The sequence below is a fragment of the Pezoporus wallicus genome, unplaced genomic scaffold (assembly GCF_028554395.1).
Source record: "Pezoporus wallicus isolate ANWC-B61680 ecotype Strahan unplaced genomic scaffold, APGP_CSIRO_Pwel_v1 contig_6978, whole genome shotgun sequence".
NCBI lineage: Eukaryota > Metazoa > Chordata > Aves > Psittaciformes > Psittacidae > Pezoporus > Pezoporus wallicus.
The window spans coordinates 85,587-111,500 of NW_026637190.1; the positions used below are offsets into that span (position 1 = coordinate 85,587).

General features: G+C 58.7%; 1 protein-coding gene across 8 annotated transcripts in view; it reads left to right on the forward strand.

Moving 5' to 3' along the window:
* The window catches only part of SBF1 (SET binding factor 1), a 59,241-nt gene that overhangs the window by 23,528 nt on the left and 9,799 nt on the right, over positions 1-25,914 (forward strand). For 4 of the 8 annotated variants that reach the window (XM_057403757.1, XM_057403759.1, XM_057403760.1 and 1 more), the window contains exons 3-29: positions 1,288-1,425; positions 1,558-1,689; positions 3,170-3,280; positions 5,485-5,508; positions 6,723-6,828; positions 7,904-8,036; positions 9,881-9,989; positions 10,670-10,783; positions 11,647-11,724; positions 12,691-12,804; positions 14,723-14,851; positions 15,037-15,135; positions 16,171-16,375; positions 16,908-17,020; positions 17,305-17,454; positions 17,962-18,030; positions 18,162-18,320; positions 18,474-18,733; positions 19,390-19,562; positions 19,776-19,849; positions 19,956-20,151; positions 20,545-20,672; positions 21,701-21,876; positions 23,772-23,911; positions 24,930-25,137; positions 25,261-25,457; positions 25,590-25,727. In XM_057403757.1, coding sequence (XP_057259740.1) covers positions 1,288-1,425; positions 1,558-1,689; positions 3,170-3,280; positions 5,485-5,508; positions 6,723-6,828; positions 7,904-8,036; positions 9,881-9,989; positions 10,670-10,783; positions 11,647-11,724; positions 12,691-12,804; positions 14,723-14,851; positions 15,037-15,135; positions 16,171-16,375; positions 16,908-17,020; positions 17,305-17,454; positions 17,962-18,030; positions 18,162-18,320; positions 18,474-18,733; positions 19,390-19,562; positions 19,776-19,849; positions 19,956-20,151; positions 20,545-20,672; positions 21,701-21,876; positions 23,772-23,911; positions 24,930-25,137; positions 25,261-25,457; positions 25,590-25,727 — 3,673 coding nt within the window. The remainder of the gene's footprint in view (positions 1-1,287; positions 1,426-1,557; positions 1,690-3,169; positions 3,281-5,484; positions 5,509-6,722; positions 6,829-7,903; positions 8,037-9,880; positions 9,990-10,669; positions 10,784-11,646; positions 11,725-12,690; positions 12,805-14,722; positions 14,852-15,036; positions 15,136-16,170; positions 16,376-16,907; positions 17,021-17,304; positions 17,455-17,961; positions 18,031-18,161; positions 18,321-18,473; positions 18,734-19,389; positions 19,563-19,775; positions 19,850-19,955; positions 20,152-20,544; positions 20,673-21,700; positions 21,877-23,771; positions 23,912-24,929; positions 25,138-25,260; positions 25,458-25,589; positions 25,728-25,914) is intronic. The other 4 variants (XM_057403758.1, XM_057403764.1, XM_057403761.1 and 1 more) reach the window with 1 other exon arrangement.

Sequence of the window (25,914 nt, forward strand, 5' to 3'; positions counted from 1 at the left end):
TGCCTGTGGCAGGGAGTTGAAACTGGAGGAGCTTTAAGGTCCCTTCCAACCCTGATCAGTCTGGGGGTTCCGTGATTCACAATGGTTCAGGTTCTGCAGTGATTCCTTCAGCTCCTGTCAGCCCTTTCTGGCCTGGTTGCCACCTTATTCCCATCCTCAGTCCTGCTCAGGTCTCTGTGTCCTGAGGGCACATCCAGCTGGAAGGAGCAGCTCTGTCTCTTCGCTGTCCAACTCTTGGCGACTCCCCCAGTGCCAGGAATTTTCCACAGCTCCTCAACAGCCAAATGCTGAGGAAACAGAGGAAAAACCCCTTGAGACCTCAACCCTCCCCCGGGGAGTCCTGGGCTGATGCTGGAATTACCCCCCTGGCCCTGGTGTGTGGAAAGTCCCAGGGATGGGCAGAGCTGTGTCTGGAGCTGCCTGAACTGTGGAGCTGGTGCAGGTGTTTTCCAGCTGCTGGTCCCAGGGGAGCGGTGCCACCTCTTGGAGGGGACGTGGGGCTGGGACACAGCCCTGGCTGCATGCAGGTTACCTTCCATCATTCCCAGTGCTATTCCAGTGCCTGGGTGTGACCACCAGCACCTCGATGGCTGCAGGGGCAGAGCAGAGCCCAGCCCATCACTGCCCTGTGCTGGGAGCTCCTGAGGCTTTGCGATGGCTGCAGGGTGTGTGGGGGGTGCCCATCTCGGCCAGGGGGACATGGAACAATGGAATGGTTTGTGTTGAAGGGACCTTAAAGCTCATCCAGTTCCAGCCCCTGCCACGGGCAGGGACACCTTCCACTAGAGCAGCTTGCTCCAAGCCCCTGTGTCCAACCTGGCCTTGAACACTGCCAGGGATGGGGCAGCCACAGCTTCTCTGGGCACCCTGTGCCAGCGCCTCAGCACCCTCACAGGGAAGAGCTTCTGCCTTATCTCCAACCTGAACTTCCCCTGTTTCAGTTTGAACCCATCAGCCCTTGTCCTGTCACTACAGTCCCTGATGAAGAGTCCCTCTCCAGCATCCTTGTAGCCCCCTTCAGACCCTGAAGCCACTCTGAGGTCTCCACGCAGGTTCTCTTCAGGCTGAACAGCCCCAATGTTCTCAGCCTGTCCCCATACAGGAGGTGCTCCAGCCCCTGTACATCCTCATGGCCTCCTCTGGACCTGCTCCAACAGCTCCATGTCCTCGTGTTGGGGACACCAGCACTGCACACAGTGCTGCAAGTGGGGTCTCGCAGGGCAGAGGAGAGGGTCAGGATCCCATTGTTTGACCTCCTCCTGACGCAGCCCCTGCCCTCTCTTGCAGTTCTGCCAGCCCAGTGGTTGGCAGCTCTTCACGGAGAGGAACCCCCCGACCTTCTTCGTGGCCGTGCTGACAGACATCAACTCGGAGCGGCACTACTGCGCCTGCTTCACCTTCTGGGAGCCCATCGAGAGCGCCCAGGTACTGCGGGTGGGAAGGGATGAAGGCAGCCTCTGGCTTCGGCTGTGCCTGGGCCAGGGGAACCCAGGCTCTGGTGTTAGATCCTGGGGGAGGGAAGAGCTCCTTTTCCTTACCCTGGGCCTTGTCTCGTAGCCTCAGAGCCACCCCAGGAATGGTGATGGGGAGGAGGAGGAAGAGCCATCATCTCCTGTTCAACCTGCGCAGCTCTTTGCTCCCAAAAGCTTGGTCCTGGTGTCACGGCTGGACCATGCGGAGGTGTTCAGGGTAAGTATGAAGTGCTCTGGGCAGGGGCAGTAGGGTCTCTGCTGGGTGTGGAGAGGAGAGCAACGGTGGTGAAGGGTTTCTGGCTCTGGGAGCAACCTGGAGCCATGTAGTCGCTGCCGGAGCAGGAGGTGGTGGAGCACCGTGGCTCAGCGCCTATGGGAGAGCAGCCTGTTGCCAACCTGCTCCTTGCATCCTGGTCCAGCAGCTGAACCTGAACATCAACCCAAGGACTCGGTCGCACCAGGCACCTGGCAGCCTTGACCTGGTTTGTGAGCAGAAGCAGCATAACCAACAGCCCATTCCTGTGGGAACATTGCTCCTTGCCATGGGAATGTTCCCCAGCCCTGCTGCTTTCTGTGCTTGGGGAAGAGGTGTGAGGACGGGTGCAGGCTGGGCTCTGTGTGTTGTGTCAGCTCCATGGCTGGACAGGGGGTGGTCACCTCCCCACACCCATCACACTGCCTGCCTCATGCTCCAGAGGAGGAGCCCACTTAAGATTGATGGAGGCTCAGAGGAGGGCAGCGTGCTCCAGACCAATGTGTCTCCCTGCTTTACCCTCCCGCTGTGGGATCCCAGTGCTGGGCTCTGCCCTGTTCCTGCACATCTTGTTCACACCGGCTCTGTGAATGGAGCACAGGCTGTTCCCGTGGGACACATAGTGCTCAGGGCATTAATAACTGACAAGGGTAAAAAATCACTCCCAGCTCTGGCTGCAGCTGCTGCAAAGAGCACAAAACCTGGGCTTTGCAGACTCACAGCTCTAAAAACCCACACAGCCGAGGCTAGAGGCACCTCTGGAGGTCCCTGGCCCAACCCCTGCTTGCGCTGGGTCAGCTGGAGCAGGTTGTCCAGGGGGTCATAGAGCCGTGGAATGGTTTGTGTTGGGATGGATCTTAAAGCTTGTCCAGCTCCAGCCCCTGCCACAGGCAGGGACACCTCCCACTAGAGAAGGTTTCTTCAAGCCCCTGTGTCCAACCTGGCCTTGAGCACTGGCAGGGATGGGGCAGCCACAGCTTCTCTGTCACCCTGTGCCAGCGCTTCAGCACCCTCACAGGGAGGAACTGCTTCCAGTTGAGGTCTGAAAACCAGAGGGCTGGGCAGCATATGAGGAAAGGCTGAAAACGGGAATGCTCAGCCTGGAGAAAAAAAGGCTCCAGGGAGACCTTATCTCCATGTCCCACTATTTGAGGGTGTCTACAAAGAAGATGGAGACTCCCTTTGTACAAGGAGTCCCATGTCCCAGTTCTGACTAGATATGAGAAAAATTGTTCCCACTGAGGACCACCAGCCATTGCAGTGATCTCCCTGGGGAAGTGGTGACTCCCCAGCACTGGACACTGTTAAGACTGGGCTGGACATGGTGTTCAGACATCTGGTCTAGATGATGCTTTGCCTGGAAGGGTTGGAGCAGATGATCCCTGAGGTCTCTCCCCACCTGGGATCCATGCTCCATGGTTCTGTGCTGTGTTTTCCTCTCCAGAACAGTCTGGGCTTGATCTACACCATCTACGTGGACGGACTGAGCGTGTCCCTGGAGAATGTCATTGGGAACCTGCTGACCTGCACCATCCCCATCACTGGTGGAGCTCAGGTGAGTGCTCAGCCCCTTCCTCATCCGCTTCGTGCCTCTGCCCCTGAGCAGCTCTGGCAGAGGCAGAGGGGTTCCTCAGCTCTATATGGGTGCTGTGCTGGGGGAGCTGAGCGAGGCTGACGTGTGCTGGCAACCAGGAGCTGCTGAAGTGCTTGGCTGGTGCCTTCCCAAGCTCTTGAGAGCAGAAACAACAGAGCTCTGTGGTTCCAAGCTCCTCAGCTCCTCCAGCAGCTGAGATCCTGCTGCTTCGCTGCCTTTTAGCTTGCCATGACTGGGCAGCTTGGCCCTGGCTCCTTGCTCTCTCCACTTGCATAGTCACTGATGGGTTTGTGCACACGGTTGCCATGGTCCATGCTCATTCCTGCACTGGGGAGGTCCTGCTGCTCCACTCAGCCCCATCTGAGTGCCTGGAGAGCTGCTTCAGAGCCAAGTGGTCATGGGCCATCTGTGAGAGCAGGGGGACAGGCCAAGCAAGGCCAGCATTGGCCAGATGAGCAGCTTGGGGCTCTCTCCTCAACCCACTGGCCTGTGCCTGTGCAGGCAGCAGCTCTGATGGACAGGGCTTGAGAAGCAGCAGCTTTGCTTGTGCCCAGAGGTGAAGCCATCAGAGACAACCTCCTGTTGTCCCTTCCAAGCCATGTGTCCCCTCCTGCTGGGGCAGGGCCAGATGGGCTCAGCCTTGCTAAGCAGATGGGTGAGGAAGGGCTGGAGCTGCCTGGAGATGGCAGGAATGGAGAGAGCCCAGCTGGGCCCTCTGGCAGGAGGTGTTTGGAAGCAGCAGCGTAATGCCCTGCAGCTCCTGTGCCATGCCAGCACCTCAGACGTAGCCATGGATGTGTTGTTTGCTGCGGTGGCTTCACTTCCAGCTGAGCTCCACTTCCCCCAGCAAAAAACACCATTAAATTCCCCCCTACCCTGTGGAGGAGCCTTCATAGGGCTGGGGCAGCACCTCAGGTCCCTGGGGCCCACAGACAGAGGTTTCTTCCCTTGCTGCAGCCCGTGAGCCTGGGGGGAAGCTGCTTTCTTGGACCCAGGTGTCTGTGAAGGCTTCCTGGGTTGGTGCTTTCTGCTGGGCAGGAGTGGTGCCCCTTGAGCTGCTGTAACTGCCTGGCACAGGCTTGGATGTCCCTCTAATCATCCAGAGCGACTGGGAGAGCACCAGTGGTCCTGGTGCTTCATGGACATAAAATCATAGAATGAACCACAGCCTGGTTTTTTTGAAAGGGACCTTAAAGCTCATCCAGTTCCGACCCCTGCCACGGGCAAGGACCCCTTCCACTAGAGCAGCTTGCTCCAAGCCCCTGTGTCCAACCTGGCCTTGAACACTGCCAGGGATGGGGCAGCCACAGCTTCTCTGGGCACCCTGTGCCAGTGCCTCAGCACCCTCACAGGGAAAAGCTTCTGCCTTATCTCTAACCTGAACTTCCCCTGTTTCAGTTTGAACCCATCAGCCCTTGTCCTATCACTACAATCCCTGATGAAGAGTCCCTCTCCAGCATCCTTGTAGCCCGCTTCAGGCACTGGAGCTGCTCTAAGGTCTCCCCTTCAGGAGCCTTCTCTTCTCCAGGCTGACCCAGCCCAGCTTGCTCAGCCTGGCTCCAGAGCAGAGCTGCTCCAGGCCTGATCATCCTCGTGGCCTCCTGTGGCCTCGCTCCAACAACTCCACATCCCTCTTGTGCTGTTGCCCCAGAGCTGGACCCTGGTCCAGGTGTCTCAGGAGAGGATGGGTGCTGGCCATACCCAAGCCTCTGCAGAAGGAGCAGGGTGCTGCCCCTGCCAGGCTGTGTGCCAGGTGCCACGGCTCTGCACTGTGGCGTTCCTGCAGGATCTGCCCAGCTCTGTCCGACTCCGTCTGGTTCCTCCCAGTGCACCAAGTGAGCAGCAGCACGGGAGGCAGCAGGGCAGCTCTGGAGCCGCTGTGCCTCGCTGTGTGGCACTCCTTGGCACAATTACTGCCACCTCCCAGTTCCTGCAGGTCTCTGTGCTGTGGGAACAAGCTCGTGGGGCACTTCCCTGTTCTCCTGCTGCGTCCCAGTGCTCCATCTCTCCGTGGTCTCTGTTGCCTTGGCTCCATGTGTGTGTTTGTGCATCTCCTCACTCCGGGTGCGTTCCCAGCTCGCTGTCAGCCCTGCCTGTGTCCTCCCTCCCTCCCCTGTCTCCTGTGCTGTCTCTAACTTACTGTGCCATCTCTGTCTCTGTCCCAGCCTGACGCGGAGGATGAAGCAGCGGTACGCACACCTTTTCCTTCCTGGGGTCGGTCTCCTCCTTAACAACCTCTCTAACTGTCTGTGAGGGTGACACATGCTGTGGCCGGGGCAGAGCTGGAGGCCTGGGCACTGCTAGTACCTTGGGTGTGTGTCTGTGTGTGCTGCACTGGTGCAGCACTGCTGGGACTGGGCTCTGGGGGGTTCAGTCCTGCTCTGCAGCAGCCACCCTGTGAGCTGGGGTGGTGCAAACACCCTCGGCTGCTCTGGAGGATGAGGTCAGGGGTGTTTGATCAGCTCTTCCAGGGCTGCAGTGTTCGGAATCATGGAGTCATTGAGTGGTTCGGGTTGAAGGGACCTTAAAGATCCAGTTCCACAGGCAGGGACACCTTCCCCTAGAGCAGGTTGTTCTGAGCCCTGTCCAGCCTGGCCTTGGACACTGCCAGGGATGTGGAAAGCAGATCTGTGGCTGTTGCAGTGGGTTGCATGGTGAAAGCTGCTATTGCAGGCATGTCCTCCCTGGAGAGATGTAGAAAGAGGAGGAGAGGGCAGTGAGCTGCAGCCTGGGACATGTGAAGGCTGCCCTGTGCCACTGGGAATGAGCTGAGGTCTGGGTAAAAAGTTGTACTGGGGGAGAAGCAGTGAGAGTGTGTCCAGTGTTTCTGGTGTCTGTCCCCAGCCCAGGAGCCATCAGTACCCTGTCTGGTCAGGGAGGCTGGTGCTGCTCCCTTGCCAGGCAGCACTGGTGGGCATGGCACAGGCGAGCTCTTCCCTTCTGCTTATCATGGAATCCCAGAGTGGTTTGTGTGGGAAGGGACCTTAAAGCTCACCCACTTCCAACCCCCTGCCACAGGCAGGGACACCTTGCCCTGGAGCAGGTTGCTCCAAGATTTATTGAAGCTCCTCATGTGCTTGTCACTGTGCAGGTCTCAGGGCTTGCTGCCATCACGGTGTTGCTCGTGCTGTCCAGGAGTGACGGCTGTTTTGGGAGCTCCCATTCCCCCCTGTAGCCCATGTCCCCAGTCAAACACAATGTGTGATGTTGCAGGCTCCTCTTCCCTCTTCCTGCAGCAGCCATGGTGTCACAAGGCAGTGTGTTGTGGTGGGATGTGCTGCACCCTGTGAGGGTGGTGCTGAGGACACAGTGGTCCTGGCCCTGCTCTGGGGGGCACTCAGGCTGTCGCTGCCTGCCCTCGGTGTGTGGCTGTGCCCGGTGACGTGTGTGTGCTCCCTTGCAGAGAACCATCTCGCTGGGAGCCGGGGACCGGCAGGTGATCCAGACACCCATCAGCGACTCGCTCCCGGTCAGCAGCTGCAGCGTGGCGCTGCTCTTCCGCCAGCTCGGTGAGACTGATGTACCCCAGAGCCCCTCACACCAGCGCACCCTTCCCCTGGCACCCCCTTCCACCAGTGCCCTGTGCCTGTAGGACCCCCTTCCCCTGGGTGCCTTTTTGCCTAGGCCGGGCCAGAGCCCCCTGTGTCAGCCTGGCTGGAGATCCCACCCTGCTCCTCAGCTTGGTGGGTCACACAGGGCTCCTCCAGCCTCAGATGGAGCCCTCCTGGCCCTGCTTTGCCTCCCTTTCCCCAGCAGGGCAGGGACTGGCAGATCATGGAACAATGGAATGGTTTTGGTGGGAAGGGACCTGAAAGCTCTGCCAGCTCCAACCCCTGCCACGGGCAGGGACCCCTTCCACTAGAGCAGCTTGCTCCAAGCCCCTGTGTCCAACCTGGCCTTGAACACTGCCAGGGATGGGGCAGCCACAGCTTCTCTGGGCACCCTGTGCCAGCGCCTCAGCACCCTCACAGGGAAGAGCTTCTGCCTTATCTCCAACCTGAACTTCCCCTGTTTAAGTTTGAACCCATCACCCCTTGTCCTATCACTACAGTCCCTGATGAAGAGTCCCTCTTCAGTATCCTTGTAGCCCACTTCAGACACTGGAAGCAGCTCTGAGGTCTCCACGCAGGTTCTCTTCTCCAGGCTGAACAGCCCCAACTTTCTCAGCCTGGCTCCATATGAGAGATGCTCCAGCCCTGATCATCCTCATGGCCTCCTCTGGACGTGCTCCAGCAGCTCCGTGTCCTTATGCTGGAGACACCGGAACTGCACACAGTGCTCCACATAAAGATGTGTGGCCAGATCCCACAGGACCTGGGCTGGGTGGCAAAAAGGGGTGCCCAGAGTGTGCTGCCATTGGCCCTATGCCTGTGATTGATGACACCAGCACCTCAGGAAGACACCTCTCTCCCAGAACAGGGGCTTCCATTGGAAGCACATCCCGGAAGTGGCTCTTTGGGTGATGTTGAGCTCCTCTGTGGTGCAGAGTTGGAGATGAGGGATGGGATCCATGCGGGGGTCGTTGCTCTCTGGTGGGTGCAGGAGGTGACCCTCATTTCTGAGCTCTCCTGTGTTTTCTCGCAGGCATCACCAACGTGCTGTACCTGTTCTGTGCCGCGCTGACCGAGCACAAGATCCTGTTTCTGTCCAGCAGTTACCAGCGGCTGACGGACGCCTGCCGGGCTCTGCTCGCACTCATGTTCCCCCTCAAGTACAGGTGAGGGCACCCAGAGCACCCCGAGCCCTCAGCCCTCCACAGCCACCAAGAGCTGCTGCCAGGCCATAGTCACAGCATCATGGGATGAATCCCAGGCAGGTTTGTGTTGGAAGGGACTTTAAAGCTCATCTGGTCCCAGCCCCTTGCCACAGGCAGGGACACCTTCCACTAGAGCAGCTTGCTCCAAGCCCCTGTGTCCAACCTGCCCTTGAACACTGCCAGGGATGGGGCAGCCACAGCTTCTCTGGGCACCCTGTGCCAGCGCCTCAGCACCCTCACAGGGAAGAGCTTCTGCCTAAGAGCTCATCTCAGTCTCCCCTTGGGCAGGTTAAAGCCATTCCGCTTGGCCTGTCCCTACAGGCCCTTGTCCAAAGCCCCTCTCCAGGTTTCTTGTAGCCCGTTTAGGCACTGGAGCTGGTCTGAAGTCTCCCCTTCAGGAGCTTTCTCTTCTCCAGGCTGACCCAGCCCAGCTCTCTGAGCCCTTCAGACAAAACACGTTCTGCAGCCTCACAAGGTTCCTGAAGGCTCATAGGTGCTGACCATGGTCATTCTCTGGCCCTGGAGTTATAATCTCAGTCCAACCAAGGGAAAGGTTTCCAGGAGATCAGTGGAACTCCCAAAGGAAGCTTTCTTTGGGATACAAGCAGCCTTTCTGCAGGTGGGGGTACTGCAGGCCAGCATGGATAGAGCACAGCAGGAGCTGCAGCACAATGGCCCATCTATCTGAGCTGCCCTGCCTGGGGGACGTGCAGACAGCCCCGGTAGTGGCCAGTCCATGGCCTAGATAGTGGGGTGCCAGTGTCCACAGGAGCCACCACAGTGGCTTGGCCACCGCTGCCACCACCTTAACAAGAGCCCTGTTATGTGCTTTGCCCTGTCTAGGGTGGGCAGAGGTTGCACCAGGCTTTCTGGAAGTTTCCCAGTGTCCTCGTTCAGTGTCGTGCCCAGGGCTGGGATGGATGGGTGCCAGTGGAAGTGGTGCACCGGGGCTCTGTGCTCTGTAATGCAGCTGGGAGAAGGGGAATGGGATGGATTCTGGGGAGAAAAGCTCCATGGGGTGATAACACACTGCTGAACCACATTCAAGAGCCTGGTGGGCTGCTCCCCTCTGTCAGGGGTTGCCACAGCCTGGAAAAGCACATGGCAGCAGGTCCTGGAGCTACAGACACTGCTGGTGATGCTCTGGTGCCTGCTTCCAGTAATAGAGCTCCAGGCTTGCCATAGGGAGGGAGGTGTGGAAGGTTCACACCTCTTCACTGCTGTGGATACTGGAATTACACTGCTCTGCACACCAGAGGTGTCAGGAAAGGAGCTGTCAGCACAGCTAAGACCTGTGGGCATTCACCTCCTTGCCCCTTTGCCAGCAGGGCCCAAAACACAGTTATTTACCCATCATTAGGGCCATGGAGCTGCTGCGAGAGCTGGAGCAGCTCTGCTCTGTAGGTGTTCAGGGACAGGCCAAGGGGAATGGCTTTAACCTGCCAGAGGGGAGATTGAGATGAGCTCTTAGGCAGAAGCTTTTCCCTGTGAGGGTGCTGAGGCGCTGGCACAGGGTGCCCAGAGAGGCTGTGGCTGCCCCATCCCTGGCAGTGTTCAAGGCCAGGTTGGACACAGGGGCTCGGAGCAAGCTGCTCTAGGGGAAGGGGTCCCTGCCTGTGGCAAGGGGTTGGAATTGGAGGAGTTCTAAAGGTCCTTCTAACACAAACCAGGCTGGGGTTCTGTGGCTGAGCGTGCTGGGGGAAGGCCTGCAGTCACCCCCACCTCCAGAGGTGGGCTCAGCAGTGCTGAGGATGGGTTCAGAGCAGGGTTTCACTGGCTGCAGTGATGCTCTCCTTTGGTTGCAGCTTCACGTACGTGCCCATCCTGCCCGCGCAGCTCCTCGAGGTGCTGAGCACACCAACACCCTTCATTATCGGAGTGCACTCCATCTTCCAGTCAGAGACACAGGAGCTGGTGAGACTCTAGGACCCCCGTTCCTTGCACCAGGATCGGGATCGGGAGGGAGAAGCAGGGGTCGAGCTCCAGCTCTCAGCCGGGAGCAACCGCTGTCCTTAGGCTGAGCTCACTCAGGCCTGCCTTGCTGAGTCCAGGCTGTGCTCCAGCCGTGCTGTGCCAAGCTTGGGATCAGCCAGGGAATTGCTTTGGGAGCTGAGAGCTGCTCCGAGAGGCCGTGCTGGCACTTGAGGCTGCAGGACCTGAGTGAAACCAAAGTGTACCAGGGCCACTCCCAACTGCAGCAGCTTCTGTGCAGCCTCCGAAACACCCCCATCCCAGTGCTGCTGTGGTGGAGCAGGGCCAGGGGCTGATAGAAAGCACCAAGCCACAGTCTGCCTGCTGAGCAGAGCTGTGTCACCCCCCCCCCCCCGCCAGGTTGTCCTCCCCTGTCACTGTCCTGGGAGGTGGCGATTTGTAGGTTGTGTGTTGGCAAATGCTTGGGTTTGGTGGCAGTGGATAAAGAGCATAACTACTGAAGGCTTAGAGTGACCGCAGGAGATGGAGAGCGGGGACACACAGCATTCCCAAGCCCCCCTCCTGAATGGGGCTCCCCCCCAGCTCTCCATGGCCCACTGGAGGTGGCGGAGAGGGTGCAGCGAAGCCTGGCCTTGTCTCATGCCTTGTCCTGCCTCTTCCAGCTGGATGTTGTCATTGCGGACCTGGATGGCGGGACAGTGAATGTCCCCGAGTGTGTGCACATCTCCCTGCTCCCTGAGCCTCTGCTCCAGCAGACCCGGGAAGCCCTTTCCATGGTGAGTGTGTCCCTGTGTCCTGTCGGCAGGGTGCCAGGCCTTGGGAATGACATGTATTTCCAGGGGGAGCTGGGAATGGAGCAGCAGGAACTCCTCTGACAGCATAATTCCGCACCTCGGGGTCCCAGTGACCATCTCACAGCAGACCTGTCCCCATGCTGACAGCCTCTGCTGCGTGGCAGTGCCGGAGGAAGGTTCTGCTGCCAAAGGTTTCTGGGAATGGGGTGCTGGCTCCCAGCCCATGTATGGGAGGAAGCAGCTGCAGCCCTGGAGCTTTCCTGCTGCTGCTGTGTTCCCAGAGCCCTGTGGCCATCGGAGTGTGCCCAGGGCAGCTGCGCCACACACGTGCTGCATCCGCAGCTCCTGCTGCTCAGCTCCAGCCCCAGCCCTCCACAGGGACCATCCCAGAGCTGGAGAGGTGCCCCCTTCCCACTGTCCCCAAAAGCAGAGCACCAGTGGTGCTGCTGTCTGCTGGCTCCAGCCCTGGTCATTTCCACACCCACAGACCTGTCCTGTGGGTGCTTTTGGGTCTCTGGGGAATCACAGGATCCCAGACTGGTTTGGGTGGAAGGGATCTTAAAGCTCATCCAGCTCTAACCCCCCTGCCGTCAGCAGGGACACCTTCCACTAGACTCACAGGGAAGAGCTTCTGCCTAAGAGCTCATCTCAGTCTCCCCTCTGGCAGGTTAAAGCCATTCCCCTTGGCCTGCCCCTACAGGGCCCTGTCCAAAGCCCCTCTCCAGGTTTCCTGTAGGACCCTGTATGTACTAGAAGACTGTTAGAAGGTCTCCCCAACGCTGCTTTGCTTTTTCCAGCTGTGAAGGTAAAGGTTCCTGAGGGTGCTTTGTGCCTTGTCTGTGCAGGTCCTGGACCCAGAGCTGGAGGTGGCAGATCTTGCATTCCCCCCTTCAACAATTTCTGTCTCTTCTCTCAAAATGCAGGTGAGTGGAGTCGGCAGGATGGCACCCTCCTGTGAGCTGTCATTCCTGATGGACACCTTGTTTCTGGGCATGGAGTGGGCAGGCAGCTCAGCCTGTCTCCATCTCAGTGCTGTTGAGGTTAAGAGGCAAAGAGAGCACAGGACTGCAAGGCACTGAGGCCATGGCTCTGAGCCGTGGCCTGGAACTAGTGGTGCCCTTTCGGTAGCTGCTGGGTTTACTGGAGACAGACACTGAATATTTGGGTGCTTCAGCAAACCCTGGGCTCTGAGAGCTGCCTTGTCCTCTGTGTGCAGTGTCAGGGGTGCTGGGAAGGGGACACAGGATCACGGGATACCAGACTGGTTTGTGTTGAAGGGTACTTAAAGCTCCTCCAGTTCCAACCCCTGCCATGGGCAGGGACCCCTTCCACTAGAGCAGCTTGCTCCAAGCCCCTGTGTCCAACCTGCCCTTGAACACTGCCAGGGATGGGGCAGCCACAGCTTCTCTGAGCAACCTGCGCCTCAGCACCCTGCGCCTCAGCACCCTCACAGGGAAGAGCTTCTGCCTAAGAGCTCATCTCAGTCTCCCCTCTGGCAGGTTAAAGCCATTCCCCCTTGTGCTGTCCTTACAGGCCCTTGTCCAATGCCCCTCTCCAGGTTTCCTGTGGAGCTGCTCTAAGGTCTCCCCTTCAGGAGCCTTCTCTTCTCCAGGCTGACCCAGCCCAGCTCTCTCAGCCCAGCTCCATAGCAGTGAACCCAGCCTGCGGGGTCCATTTTTCCCTGTAACCTGCTGAGCTTCCTGCCTGGCTCAGCAGACACTGACCCTAACACAAGGTTTGATCCCTTCACCTCTGTGCTGCTGTAAACTCCTACTGCTATGAGCTGGATCATCTGCACCCTTAGCCTGACTGTGCTGTGACCATGCTGTGACCATGCTGTGACCATGCTGTGACCATGCTGTGACCATGCTGTCCTTCCCCGTTCACAGGACAAGGAGATCCGTGCTGTCTTCCTCCGCCTGTTTGCACAGCTGCTGCAGGGCTACCGCTGGTGCCTGCACATCATCCGCATCCATCCTGAGCCCGTCATCAGGTTCCATAAGGTGAGTGCTGGCACTCTGGGGTGTTCCAACTGGATCGGGGCTGAGCTGGGGACAGCTCTTGGAGCTGGGAGCATTGGGATGGGAAAGGGAGCAATCCTTTGGAGCCCATCAGGGAGCCTGGTTTGGAGGTAACTCAGCTCCATCTCCTCTGTGGTCTCCTGCCATAGAACCATGGAATTATGGAATGGTTTGTGTTGGAAGGGACCTTAAAGCTCATCCAGTCACAAACCCCTGCCATGGGCAGGGACACCTTTCACTAGAGCAGCTTGCTCCAAGCCCCATCCAACCTGTCCGCAGAATTATTGTTCCAAACTGTCCTCTGGAATTACACCTTTCCAGGTACATTGGGGAGGAGTTTGGGATGAGGTTTGCACAAATACAGCCCTATCTAGAAACAGTGCTGTGTTTGCACAGTGACCTCTGCATCACTCCCAGCTCCACCTGCATCCCTTGTTTGTCCTTGGCCATCCCGAAGTCTTGAGGATCAGGTGGTGCTTCCTGGTTTATACCCATGTGTGGTCAGTGCACTGCTGCCAGCATCCTGATGCCTTAGAGCCTCCCGGAATGCGTCCCTCACATCCTGGCTGAGGATTTTCCCTGCATCTGGGGAGAGGAAGGAGGAAGGAGCTGCCTTCCCTATTGCTTCTCTTGTGGCAGATCTACCAGAAGGGCTGGCAGGGCAGGGAGAGCAGGAAATAGCTTCAGAATGTCTCATGGTCCCTGCCATTGGAAGCAGCAGCATGTTCATAAGGGCTTTGAGCTGTACTTTTCCCAGCAGGTGCCCAACAAAGATTCACTGGTTCCATGAAATCATAAACCTGCAATAAACTGAAAATGCCTGTCATAAAGTGCCATAAAGTGAGTGAAAGATAATGATGAACTTCCAGGTCATAACAGCCAGGTCAGGGAGGGGATTGTCCTCTCTGCTGCGCTTTGGGGAGATCCACCCTGCAGTCCTGATCCAGCTCTGGTGCAGCAGCACAAGAGGGACGTGGAGCTGTTGGAGCGAGGCCAGAGGAGGCCACGGAGATGCTGCGAGGGCTGGAGCAGCTCTGCTCTGGAGCCAGGCTGAGAGAGCTGGGCTGGGGCAGCCTGGAGAAGAGAAGGCTCCTGAAGGGGAGACCTGAGAGCAGCTCCAGTGCCTGAAGGGGCTGCAGGAAATGTGGAGAGGGGCTTTGGACAAGGGCCTGCAGGGACAGGCCAAGGGGAATGGCTTTAACCTGCCAGAGGGGAGACTGAGATGAGCTCTTAGGCAGAAGCTCTTCCCTGTGAGGGTGCTGAGGCGCTGGCACAGGGTGCCCAGAGAAGCTGTGGCTGCCCCATCCCTGGCAGTGTTCAAGGCCAGGTTGGACACAGGGGCTTGGAGCAAGCTGCTCTAGTGGAAGGGGTCCCTGCCTGTGGCAGGGGTTGGACCTAGATGAGCTTTAAGATCCCTTCCAACACAAACCAGTCTGGGGTTCTGTGGTTCTGTGGTGAAATCACTCTGTGCAGAATGACCCGAATGTCACTCATTTAGCTGCTTTGGTCACTGCAACGTCTGTGCTTCCCACTGTGGGTTCAGGACCACAGGACTCTGCACCCGCTGTGGTGCCGTGCTATGGCTCTGGCATCAAGTCCTGCACCTCTGAGCTCCATCCCGTGGCAAGGGGCTGCTCCAGAGAGGCAAGGAGGGCAAATGATGTGGAGCCCTCAGTGTCGCTTGAAGGCATGTGATGAGCTGTAGTGGGTGGTTCTGGGGTGGGATGAGGTCTCACGTTCATCTGCCAAGGGCCCAAGTAGCTTTCAGCAGACACAGCAAACCTGGTGCTTCTCCCTTTGTGGTGCCAGCCAGAGGCTCCTTCAGAGCCGTGCTGGGGATGATTTGGGGCGGGCAGCCATTGCTCAGGTGAGCTGCTGACTGTGCTCTCCCCTGTTGCAGGCAGCATTCCTTGGGCAGAGAGGGCTGACGGAGGATGACTTCCTCACCAAGGTGCTGGAGGGAATGGCCTTCGCCGGCTTCGTCACGGAGCGCGGGGCTCCGTACCGCTCCATCGACCTGTTTGATGAGGTGAGAGGGGCAGCTCGGGAGCAGTCCCCCGCCTGCCCTGGCTGTGCTTGCTCTGTTCTCCCTGCCCCAGTGGCCTGAGCTGGGGATGTGCCATGATGCTCCGGCCGCAGCATTGCACCGGGATGTGGGAATGGTGTCCGGATCCTGCGGGAGCTGCTCCTCTCACCTGTGTCCTCTGCCCCCAGCTCGTGGCTTACGAAGTGAAGCGCATGCGTGCAGAGGAAGGGAACAAGCAGAAGATCCTGAGGCACATCAAGGAGCTGGCGGAGAAGCTTTACAAGAACGTGAGTCCTGGAGGTCCCAGTGCAGGGGGAGCTGCTCGGGCCTGAGCCCCATTGCTCTGTGCTCCCTCCATAAGGTCTTGCTGGAAGTGATGCTCCCAGTGTGTGATGCTGTGGTGGGAGGGACCTGTCACGAGGAGGAGACCACGAGGATGATCAGGGGCTTGAGCATCTCTCACACAAAGACAGGCTGAGAAAGCTGGGGCTGTGCAGCCTGGAGAAGAGAAGGCTGTGTGGAGACCTCAGAGCAGCTTCCTGGTATCTGAAGGGGGCTGCAAGGATGCTGGAGAGGGACTCTTCATCAGGGACTGTAGTGACAGGACAAGGGGTGATGGGTTCAAACTGAAACAGGGGAAGTTCAGATCTAAGGAAGAAGTTCCTCTCTGTGAGGGTGCTGAGGTTCTGGCACAGGGTGCCCGGAGAAGCTGTGGCTGCCGCATCCCTGGCAGTGTTCAAGGCCAGGTTGGACACAGGGGCTTGGAGCAAGCTGCTCTAGTGGAAGGTGTCCCTGCCTGTGGCAAGGGGTTGGGACCAGAGGAGGTTTAAGGTCCCGTTCAACCCCACACATTCTGTAACTCCTTGATGTACCCAGCAGTATCTGGCTGGTGTGAGCTACTCCCAGGAGCGGGATTCCTCACTTTTGGATTACATGGGCGTCCAGCACTCCATGCCTTTGCTTTGGGGCAGCCACTGCCTTGTTGCCTGATCCAGGGCTGGCCAGCAAAGGTCTTCTGAAAGCAGAGCAGCACCTGTGGGGCCTTTGGCCATCTCATGATGGAGCTTCTGAACAGTACTTAGCTCACTGCTGTGTTCAGGATCAAAGTGACCTGTCCTTGAGGCTCCTTTCGAGCATCACTGCCCAGGGACCTGCCGTCAGGCCTGGGGGTTGTCCAGGGATTGTAGATACCATCTCGGGGAGCGCTGGGCCTCAGAGCACTGGAGGTTGCTGAAGGATGGGGGCATCTCCTGGGGCTCCTGCCCTGCGACAGGACCCGTGGTGTCCACAGGCCTGACAAGAGGCTGTGTTTGGTGTTCCAGGAGAACCCGTACCCCGCGGTGACCATGCACAAGGTACAGAAGCCCACGGAGGGCTGTCACCTGCGCCTGCACCAGAAGCCGTTCCCCCGGCTGGATGAGGGGACAGTGCAGTGGATCATCGACCAGGCCACCGCCAAGCTGCAGACAGCTCCTCCTGCTGTGAAGGCAGAGAAGAAATGCATGGTGCCGTCGGGGCCCCCCATCGGTGCGTCTGTGCTGAGGGACCTCCCTGCCCAGGAGGAGTTTTACTGTGGTGTACCAGCTTCTTGTCACACTATGGTGTGTCTGAGGGTCCCATGTGAGGAGTAAAATGCGCTTTGAAGAAGCAGCATCACTGTCCACATTTGCTTCTGCCCCCTTGGGGTGCTTAGAGCTCCCTGGGGTCTATAAGCCAGCATAGGGGATGGTTGAAGACCCCATAGTATTCCTTCAGGATGAGTTCCTGCCCATGCAGAACAGGGGAAGAAGCTGGAGAGGGGCTTTCAACAAGGGCAGGTTGTGATGAGAGAGAATGGGTTTAAACTGAAAGAGGAGAGATTAACATTGGATATAAGGCAGTTCTTCCCTGTGAGGGTGCTGAGGCGCTGGCACAGGGTGCCCAGAGAAGCTGTGGCTGCCCCATCCCTGGCAGTGTTCAAGGCCAGGTTGGACCGAAACCATTCCACAATTCCATGCTCTCTCCCCACCATGGGTGAAGCTCCTCCCCTGCTTGCACTAACAGGGGATTCTCTCCCCAGCTGCCATCATGGAGCGCAATGGCAATGCCCTGGCCAACAGCGCCCGGCGCCTGGAGGTGGTCAGGAACTGCATCTCTTACGTCTTTGAGAACAAGATGCTGGAAGCCAAAAAGGTGAGGGGGGTCCTGAGGAGCTGGTGGGTGAGGAGAGGAGAGACGGAGGTTGCTCTGCAGGGTCTGAGCTGGGGAAATAACCAGGCTGGGTCCTCCTCACCTTCCTCTGTGTGGGTTTGTGGCTTTGCCTCCCCATCCAAGTGCAGTGAGCTGCCTGCAGACACCCTGGCGCCAGCCAACAGCCAGAATGTGAAGCCCCCTCACTGTGGGCTGTCCTTGGGCTAACTCTGTGACCAGAGCTCCACCGAACCCCTCTTTCTCCTCCATGACTTCTTTCTCTGCAGCTCTTCCCCGCAGTGCTGCGTGCCATGAAGGGCCGAGCGGCCCGACACTGCCTGACCCAGGAGCTGAACCTGCATGTGCAACAGAACCGGGCAGTGCTGGACCACCAGCAGTTTGACTTCATCATCCGCATGATGAACTGCTGCCTGCAGGTAGGGCAGGGCTGGGAGAGCTTGTCTGCCCATGCAGACAGGGTGAGAGCTGGGCTGGGTCAGCCTGGAGAGGAGAAGGCTCCTGAAGGGGAGACCTGAGAGCAGCTCCAGTGCCTAAAGGGGCTGCAGGAAAGCTGGAGAGGGGCTTGGGACAAGGACCTGTAGGAACAGGCCAAGGGGAATGGCTTTAACCTGCCCAAGGGGAGACTGAGATGAGCTCTTAGGCAGAAGCTCTTCCCTGTGAGGGTGCTGAGGCGCTGGCCCAGGATGCCCAGAGAAGCTGTGGCTGCCCCATCCCTGGCAGTGTTCAAGGCCAGGTTGGACACAGGGGCTTGGAGCAAGCTGCTCTAGTGGAAGGTGTCCCTGCCCGTGGCAGGGGGTTGGAACTGAATGGCCTTTAGGGCTCCTTTCCACCCAACCCATTCCACGATTCTGTGGAACAGCAGAGCACAGGAGCCTGGGGGTCTTGTGGTGAAGCCTCTGTAAGCTCTGCTCTCTTCACTCCAGGACTGCACTGCTATGGATGAACATGGGATTGCAGCTGCTCTCCTGCCACTAGTCACTGCTTTCTGCCGAGTGAGTATCCGCAGTGTCCTCATGTCCTGACCCCGCACAGTCCCCACAGGCTCGGGAGTCCCTGAAGGCTGCAGGGGTGGGAACTGAGGACAGGTTGTGCTGAAGTTCTGTTCCCCCTTGTGCTTCCTCAGAAGCTGAGCCCAGGTATCACGCAGTTCGCCTACAGCTGCGTGCAGGAGCACGTGGTGTGGACCAACATCCAGTTCTGGGAGGCGATGTTCTACTGCGACGTGCAGAACCACATCCGAGCCTTGTACCTGGACAATAGCGAGGAGAACCACGCAGATGAGGTGAGGAGGTGACAGCAGTGACACAGGGGCCCTGTGGTCCACGGGTCAAGGAGGGTGAACTGGCTTGAGGTTCTGTGAGGTTTCTATGGAACACTGGGGGAAGGCTGGTAGGTCTGTTCATGAAGGTGACTGATCTTCTTCCATCTCCTTCAGGAGAGCCCAGAGGAGCCACAGGAAGCCAAGTCGGCCTTGGAGATAGCATCGGAGCAGCTGAGGCTGTGGCCCACCATGAGCAGAGAGAAGCAGCAGGAGCTGATCCAGAAGGAGGAGAGCACTGTCTTCAGCCAGGCCATCCACTACGCCAACCGCATGAGCTACCTGCTGCTGCCCCTGGACACCAGCAAGAACCGCCTGCTCCGCAGCTCCGGCCTGGGCGACATGGAGAGTGTCAGCAACAGCTTTGTCACCAACAGGTCAGCAGGGCTGGGGAGTGGGGTGGGACACAGGAGCACTCAGGGCATCGGGATCGTTCGGTGGCTAGCAGGATGCAAGCAGCTTGCAGTGCCCAAGGGTGTTTCATGTCAAAGAGTAGGAGTTCTCCTGTGTTCATATCACGGGTGGAAGCTCTCCTGGGTTGATATCAAGGGTGGAAGCTCCCCTGGGTTGATATCAGGAGTGGGAGCCCTCCTGGGTTCATATCAAGGGTGGGAGCTCTCCTGGGTTCGTAGCAGGTTCATATCAGGGGTGGGAGCTCTCCTGGGTTCATATCAAGGGTGGGAGCTCTCCTGGGTTCGTAACAGGTTCATATCAGGGGTGGGAAGTCTCCTGGGTTCATATCAAGGGTGGAAGCTCTCCTGGGTTGATACCAAGGGTGGAATCTTCCCTGTGTTCATATCAAGGGTGGGAGCTCTCCTGGGTTCATATCAAGAGTGGGAGCTCTCCTGTGTTCATATCAAGGGTGAAACTTCTCTTGGGTGCACATCAAGACTGGGAGCTCTCCTGGGTTTGTGTCAATGGTGGAAGCTCTGCTGGGTTCATATCAAGAGCAGGAGCTCTCCTGGGCTCTGTGTGGTGTGAGGACACAGCAGAGGAGATGTTGAGGGTTGACTCTTCCTGCTCCTCATGGCAGCATCGCTGGCAGCGTGGCTGAGAGCTATGACACAGAAAGTGGCTTTGAGGACGCAGAGAGTTCGGATGTGGCCAACTACGTGGTGAGGTTCATCAACCGCTTCGTGGACAAAGTCTGCACCGAGAGTGGAGTCACCAACGAGCACCTCAAGGGGCTGCACGTCATGATCCCTGGTAATACACCCTGCAGCAGTGCTGGGCACTGGGTAACTCTGTGGTAGCACTGGGAATCCTTCCACATCACCCCAGGGCGCTGCTCAGGAGATGGTTTTGCAAGAAGCAGTAGGAAGGGCAAGAGAAGGTGCTACAGGGTGGGTTGGCAGCATGCTTGGGTGCTGTGTAGGACAGGACTTTGCTCTCCATCTCTGTCTTCATGTTTGTCCACAGATATCGTGCAGATGCACATAGAGACACTGGATGCCGTGCACAGGGAGAGCAAGAGGCTTCCTCCCATCCAGAAGGTATGGAGCCAGCCTGCTGCTGTGGAAGGTTCTGGTGCTGTGGGAACCTTCAAATCCCCCTCCACAGTATACATGGGCCTGAACTTCCTATTGTACATCCTTGTAGCCAAAGCTGCTGCGCCCCAACCTGCTGGTGGGAGAGGAGTGTGTGATGGAAGGGCTCCGCGTGTACCTCATGCCTGATGGGCGGGAGGAAGCTGCTGGAGGGAATATTGGTGGCCCACCTCTGCTCCCTGCAGAAGGAGCCATCTTCCTCACCACGTACCGCATCATCTTCAAAGGCACTCCCACCGACCCCCTGGGTAAGGTCCTGTGTCCTCTGCCTCCTGGCATTGGTGGTGCCTGGGGAGGAGGTGGCTGGAGCAAATCTGGAGCAGGGCTGCAGCTCAGGACTGCAGAACCCCCTTGAGTGGGTTCCCAGCTAACACTGGGCCTTGCTGGGGGCTTCTACAACCACCACAAACTTCATGATTGTGCCCCACTACTACAAAGGAGGTGGTTGCTGTTGCTCTCTACATGTGGTAGATGATGATTCCTCAAGCCCATCCAAGGCATCCTATACAAGTCACCGTGGGCTGGCTGTTGAATGTCCAGCCTGCTTCTGGCCACTTCATCCTCCCTGTGGTGATGGCACACCTGGTTTGGGCTTGCACAGGGCTGAGGCCGTGTCTAACCTGTTCTATGCTTCTGCCCAGTGGGGGAGCAGGTGGTGATCAGGTCCTTCCCCATCGCCTCACTGACCAAAGAGAAGAAGATCAATGTCCAGGCCCAGGTGGATCAGTTCATCCAGGAGGGTTTGCAGCTGCGCTCGTGCACATTCCAGGTGAGGCCATGAGGGGCTGTGGGTGCTCCTGTGCATGGAACTGGTGTGTGGCCACGGCTCCACCAGCTCCTGGGACAAGGTACTACCCAGCTGTGGTGGTTTCATAACACCGTGGAATCATGGAATGGGTTGGGTTGAAGGGACCTTAAAGCCCATCCATCTCCAACCCCTGCCACGGGCAGGGACACCTTCCACTGGAGCAGCTTGCTCCAAGCCCCTGTGTCCAACCCGGCCTTGAGCACTGCCAGGGATGGGGCAGCCACAGCTTCTCTGGGCACCCTGTGCCAGCGCCTCAGCACCCTCACAGGGAAGAGCTTCTGCCTAAGAGCTCATCTCAGTCTCCCCTCTGGCAGGTTAAAGCCATTCCCCTTGGCCTGTCCCTACAGGCCCTTGCCCAAAGACCTTCTCCAGGTTTCCTGGAGCCCCTTTAGGCACTGGAGCTGCTCTCAGGTCTCCCCTTCAGGAGCCTTCTCTTCTCCAGGCTGACCCAGCCCAGCTCTCTCAGCCTGGCTCCACAGCTGCTCCAGTCACAATCCTCTTGTAAGAAGGAGCAACTTCTTGCTTGTAAACTTCTTTCCAACTGCTCCAGTGTCTGCTGGAGCTCTGAGAAGGGGTGAGACATCCCCACACAGTGTTCTAGGAGGTGGTTCTGCAAAGCCTTGCAGCAGGCTGTGGGGGAGAGAAATAGACCAGGGAGAGGTGTCACAACACGAGGAGTTACTCAGCATTTTACATCTTGGGATACTTGTGCTTGGAGGAAAGCACCTAAACCACACTGCCTGCTCCTTCCTGCCCATCTTCTGCGCTGTGAGCCACAGCGACTGGCACTGGGAACAGCTGAGGAGCAGCAGTGCTGGGTTTGGAGGGGGCTCCAGGAGGAAGGGGAATGGGACAGAGGAACTGGCACAGGGGGACAGCAGCGCAGCCTCACATCTGTTCCCAGCTGGGACCTGAGCTGTGCCCTGCGCTGTGGGACGAGCCCTTTCCAGAGCCCTGTCCCAGCCTGACCCAGCGCCTGTGTCCTGCAGCTGCTGAAGATCGCCTTCGACGAGGAGGTGGCTTCAGACAGCGCCGAGATCTTCCGGAAGCACCTGCACAAGCTGCGCTACCCCCAGCACGTGCGTGGCACCTTCGCCTTCACCGTGGGCCAGTCGCCCAAGCAGGCCATGCAGCCCAAGGCCAAGGAGAAGAACCCCTCGCTCAGGTACTGCTGGGGCACCCGACCCTGGCACGGCTTCTCCTCTCCCTCCTCTGTACACCTGCAGAGAGCTGCTGAGTGGGGCTCGCTTGGGAGAGGGGCAGAACCCCCCTGGCTGGGGGTGAAGGTCCCTGGGACCTCTGCTTGTGGGCCTCTCCTGGTGCAGGGTCTCCACTTGTCCCTGCGGGGGACACGTGCTGCGCACCCAGCAGAGAACCGGTCAGAAGTGGGAAGCGGGGTGTCCACTTCCACGGCATCCCTGCCCCATTCCCCAGCCCACAAGCCCTGAGGGCTGTGAGGGACCAGGCTGTGCTGTGCTGCAGGACGGGAGCGCTGGGGGTGGTGGAGCTGTGGAGGTGCTGCCCTGCAGCCAGCCCCTACCCTGCGCTCGGTGGCAGGGGCAGGCACGGCTGGGCTCGGTGCTGCTCTGCTCGCTTGCTGTGCCCTGCTCTAAGCCCCTCTCCCGTGTGTTTGTGACTCAGCTCCCAGCAGGTCACCGATATGTTCCAGGGCCTGGCAGTGGGGGTCATGTCCCTTGGGCACCTTGGCCATTCCAGCACGTAAGATGCCTTCAGCCTGGGTGGGAGCTTGCGAGGTGGCATTGATTCTGGCTGCTCCCAGGGTTTCCTCTAACCTGCTCTGCATGTGGTGTGGGGCTTGTCTCTTGGGAATGCCCTTTTCCAGGTCTGAGGGTGTGCTCTCACCACGGCAGCACCATGCTCAGAGGTGGTTGATCCATTGATCAGCCACCCTTGTGCTCCGTGCCACTGTGGTGGCCCCACGACGTGGAGCTGTGCCTCTACCACTAACCTCCAGAGACCTCTAGAGCTGCCAGGCCTGGGCACAGTCTCCAGTGTCTGAACTTGTGAGATGGGCTTTGTCACCTCTCTCCAAGGCTGTTTCCAGTGCCCCACATTATCTACAAACCTTGGTTCTCCCGTTCTTGAGTCTCCATGCCTTAGCATTCATTCTCAGGACAATGTTTTTCTTCTGTCCTGAGGCTCTCCCTCCCTTGGTACGTGCAGGGAGCAGTTGGAGTCCTTCACCACCCACTTCACAAAGCCAAACAAGGCACCTGAAGGTCTCAATTTGAGCCCTGTCTTGATCAGGTGAATGTTGAGAAGTCTTTCATCAGTGTAGCTTTGTCCAGGGTTGGCCGTGGCCATTCCCTGTGGGATGTATATCCCATGTCTCCTTCATTTGTTCCCCTTTGAGCCCATGAGCTCACTGAGGAGGTGATGAGCATGAGGTCCTGTGTGTGGGCAGGACACATTCCTGCTTCAGGAATTCCTGCCTTCTGGAGCTGCATCATGTGGAGCCTATTCTGACCATGCAGCCTTATCTCCGAGGGTTTTGGAAGGTCTCCCTTCCTGCTTTCCATGGGATGCCCTAAGGAATGGCTGAACCCAGCCATGCTCTCCCTGTCCTACGTGGTGTGGAGCAGGTCACCTTCCACAAGCCATGGGCAGGCTGGAAACCTCCCTGTGGTGGCTCTGGCCTTTGCCATAAGCTAGAGCCTCCAGGGACAAGCTGGCTCGGTGCCTGCTGGAGCTCCAGTGTGGAGGTGAGAGTTAGAGCCAGGACAAGGCTTCCCTCGGGATAGGAGGCTGGGGCTCCTGCCCAGCCTGGCAGCTCCATCCACAGACGGGCAAACCTCGGAGCTCTGCCCCTGCTCGGTGCCCTCCACAGCCAAGGGAGCCATGAGGTGGCATCTCCCCTCCTGTGGTGACAGCGACCACCCCGCGCCTGCAGGCGGTGGTGCGGGACGCGCCTGTCTCTGCTTCGCTCTCGGTGTGACTGAGTGTTGGTGTCTTCAACCCTTCGGGGCTGCTCGTGGGGCTGTGCCGGGGCTGTGGCCACGGGAGGTGGTGGTGGGGGTCTCAGCCTGTTCTCTGGTCCAGGACGCTCTCCAAAAACCTGGTGAAAAACGCCAAGAAGACCATTGGGCGGCAGTATGTGACGCGGAAGAAGTACACCCCCCCCATGTGGGAGCAGAGGGGCAGCCAGCACTTCCCCGAGGACAACGAGGATGAGATCTCAGGTTGGGAGTGGGCTCTTGGATGGGGCAGGAGCTTCTTCCAGGTCATGGCCACCAGGAGCTTCCCTGCATTGCCGCCGTGCTCACCTCTCCCAGTTCTCAATGGTCCACCAGCTCTCATCTGCTTGTGGGGCACTCTTTCAGTAGCCAGCAAGCCCTGTGGAGAGGAGGGAGTTCTTTGGTCTCAGCTCTTCAGATGAGAAGTCCCAAATTTCAGCTGCAGTCAGGTCAGGTTAGACATGAGAAGAGCTTGATTGGTTTGAGAAGGGACAGGAAGGAGTCCTCTGTGTGGAGGTGACAACCTTCCTGGGTGGAAAGGCTGGTCAGACAAGATGTGGTGGATGGGATTTAGGGTTTCAGTTGGGAATGGTGCCTGCGGGGACCTGGCCCTCCTGCTGGTGTGGGGCTCGTCCAGCAGACTGGACATGGCTGATTTGGGATCTTCCCTTCTGTTCATGGAGATAGTTTGTATGCCATGGAGATCATAGAATTTCACAATGGATGGTTTGGGTTGGGAGGGACCTTAAAGGTCCTCCGGTTCCAACCCCCTGCCATGGGCAGGGACACCTTCCACTAGAGCAAGTTTCTTCAAGGGCCTGTGTCCAACTTTGCCTTGAACACTGCCAGGGATGGGGCAGCCACAGCTTCTCTGGAGCTGCTCTCCTCTATGGGAGGAGATGGACCCATTGGTGGAGCAGCTCTGGCCGGTCAGTGTTGGGCTGTTCCTCATCTCTCAGTGATATCAAGCAATGTGAAAGCACCAAAAAAACCTGCTCTAACGCCAGCCCTCAGGCAGAAGCTGACTTCTCGGTGCTTTTAACCTCACAAGTGAAGGCTCTCGCCCTAAAGTCCAGTGCCCAGCCCTTTGGGGCAGCTGAGCTTCACCATTTCAGGTGGAAGTGGTGGGATGGAGCTCCTGCCCTGTCTGTGGTGGGCTGGGAGATGCCTCCAGCCCGTTCACCTCCACCAGGAGCACGTGGGACACTGTCAGTGCTGGACCCTGACCCCTTTGTCTCCGCAGTGTCTGAAGAGATGGACAGAAGCACTTTGACCCCCACCACCACCATGAAACCTTCGGACAAGATGACCATCAACCACCTGGTGGAGCGGGCCTGCTGCCGGGACTACCAGCGCCTGGGGCTGGGCACCCTCAGCAGCAGCCTCACCCGCTCCAAGAGCGAGCCCTTCCGCATCTCCACCGTCAACCGCATGTACGCCATATGCCGGAGGTGAGCGCCGGGGCGGCTCCTGCGGGGCAGGGAGGGCAGCGGGCTCTGAGCTGGGCTGTGGGCGCCGAGGGGGCTCATCCTGCACCCCACCGAGCTCCGCAGCACCTCTGCTCTGCCCTGCAGCTACCCCGGGCTGCTCATCGTGCCGCAGAGCATCCAGGACAACACGATCCAGCGCATCTCCCGCTGCTACCGCCAGAACCGCTTCCCCGTGGTGTGCTGGAGGAACTCCCGCACCAAAGCCGTGCTGCTGCGCTCAGGGGGGCTGCATGGCAAGGGCGTCGTGGGCCTCTTCAAGTCCCAGAATGCTCCCACTGCAGGTGCCTGTACCCCCTGTGCCCTCCTTCCCCTCCATTCCCTCTGTCCCCTCCATCCCCAGGGCATTGCCCATGGCGGGGCCGTGCTGCAGAGCCCTCCCCATGTCTCACAGTGGTTTTGGTACTCTCCCCCAGGCCCCTCGCAGGCAGACTCCACGAGCCTGGAGCAGGAGAAGTACCTGCAGGCTGTCATTAACTCCATGCCGCACTACGCCGACGCCAGCGGGCGCAACACGCTCAGTGGCTTCACCTCGGCTCACATGAGCAGCTCAGGTGAGGAGCTCGGGGACAGGGATACAGGAGGGGTCGTCCTCGTGCCCCAGGGCTGCAGCCATGGGTCGTGGTGTCCCTCCCACACCCTTGACACCGGGTGAGCTGCTGGCCCCCATGGCCCACCTCAGAGGACGCAGCAGAGGCTGCTCCACAGCTCCCAACTCCGGCTGGGCCTCTGTGGATGAGG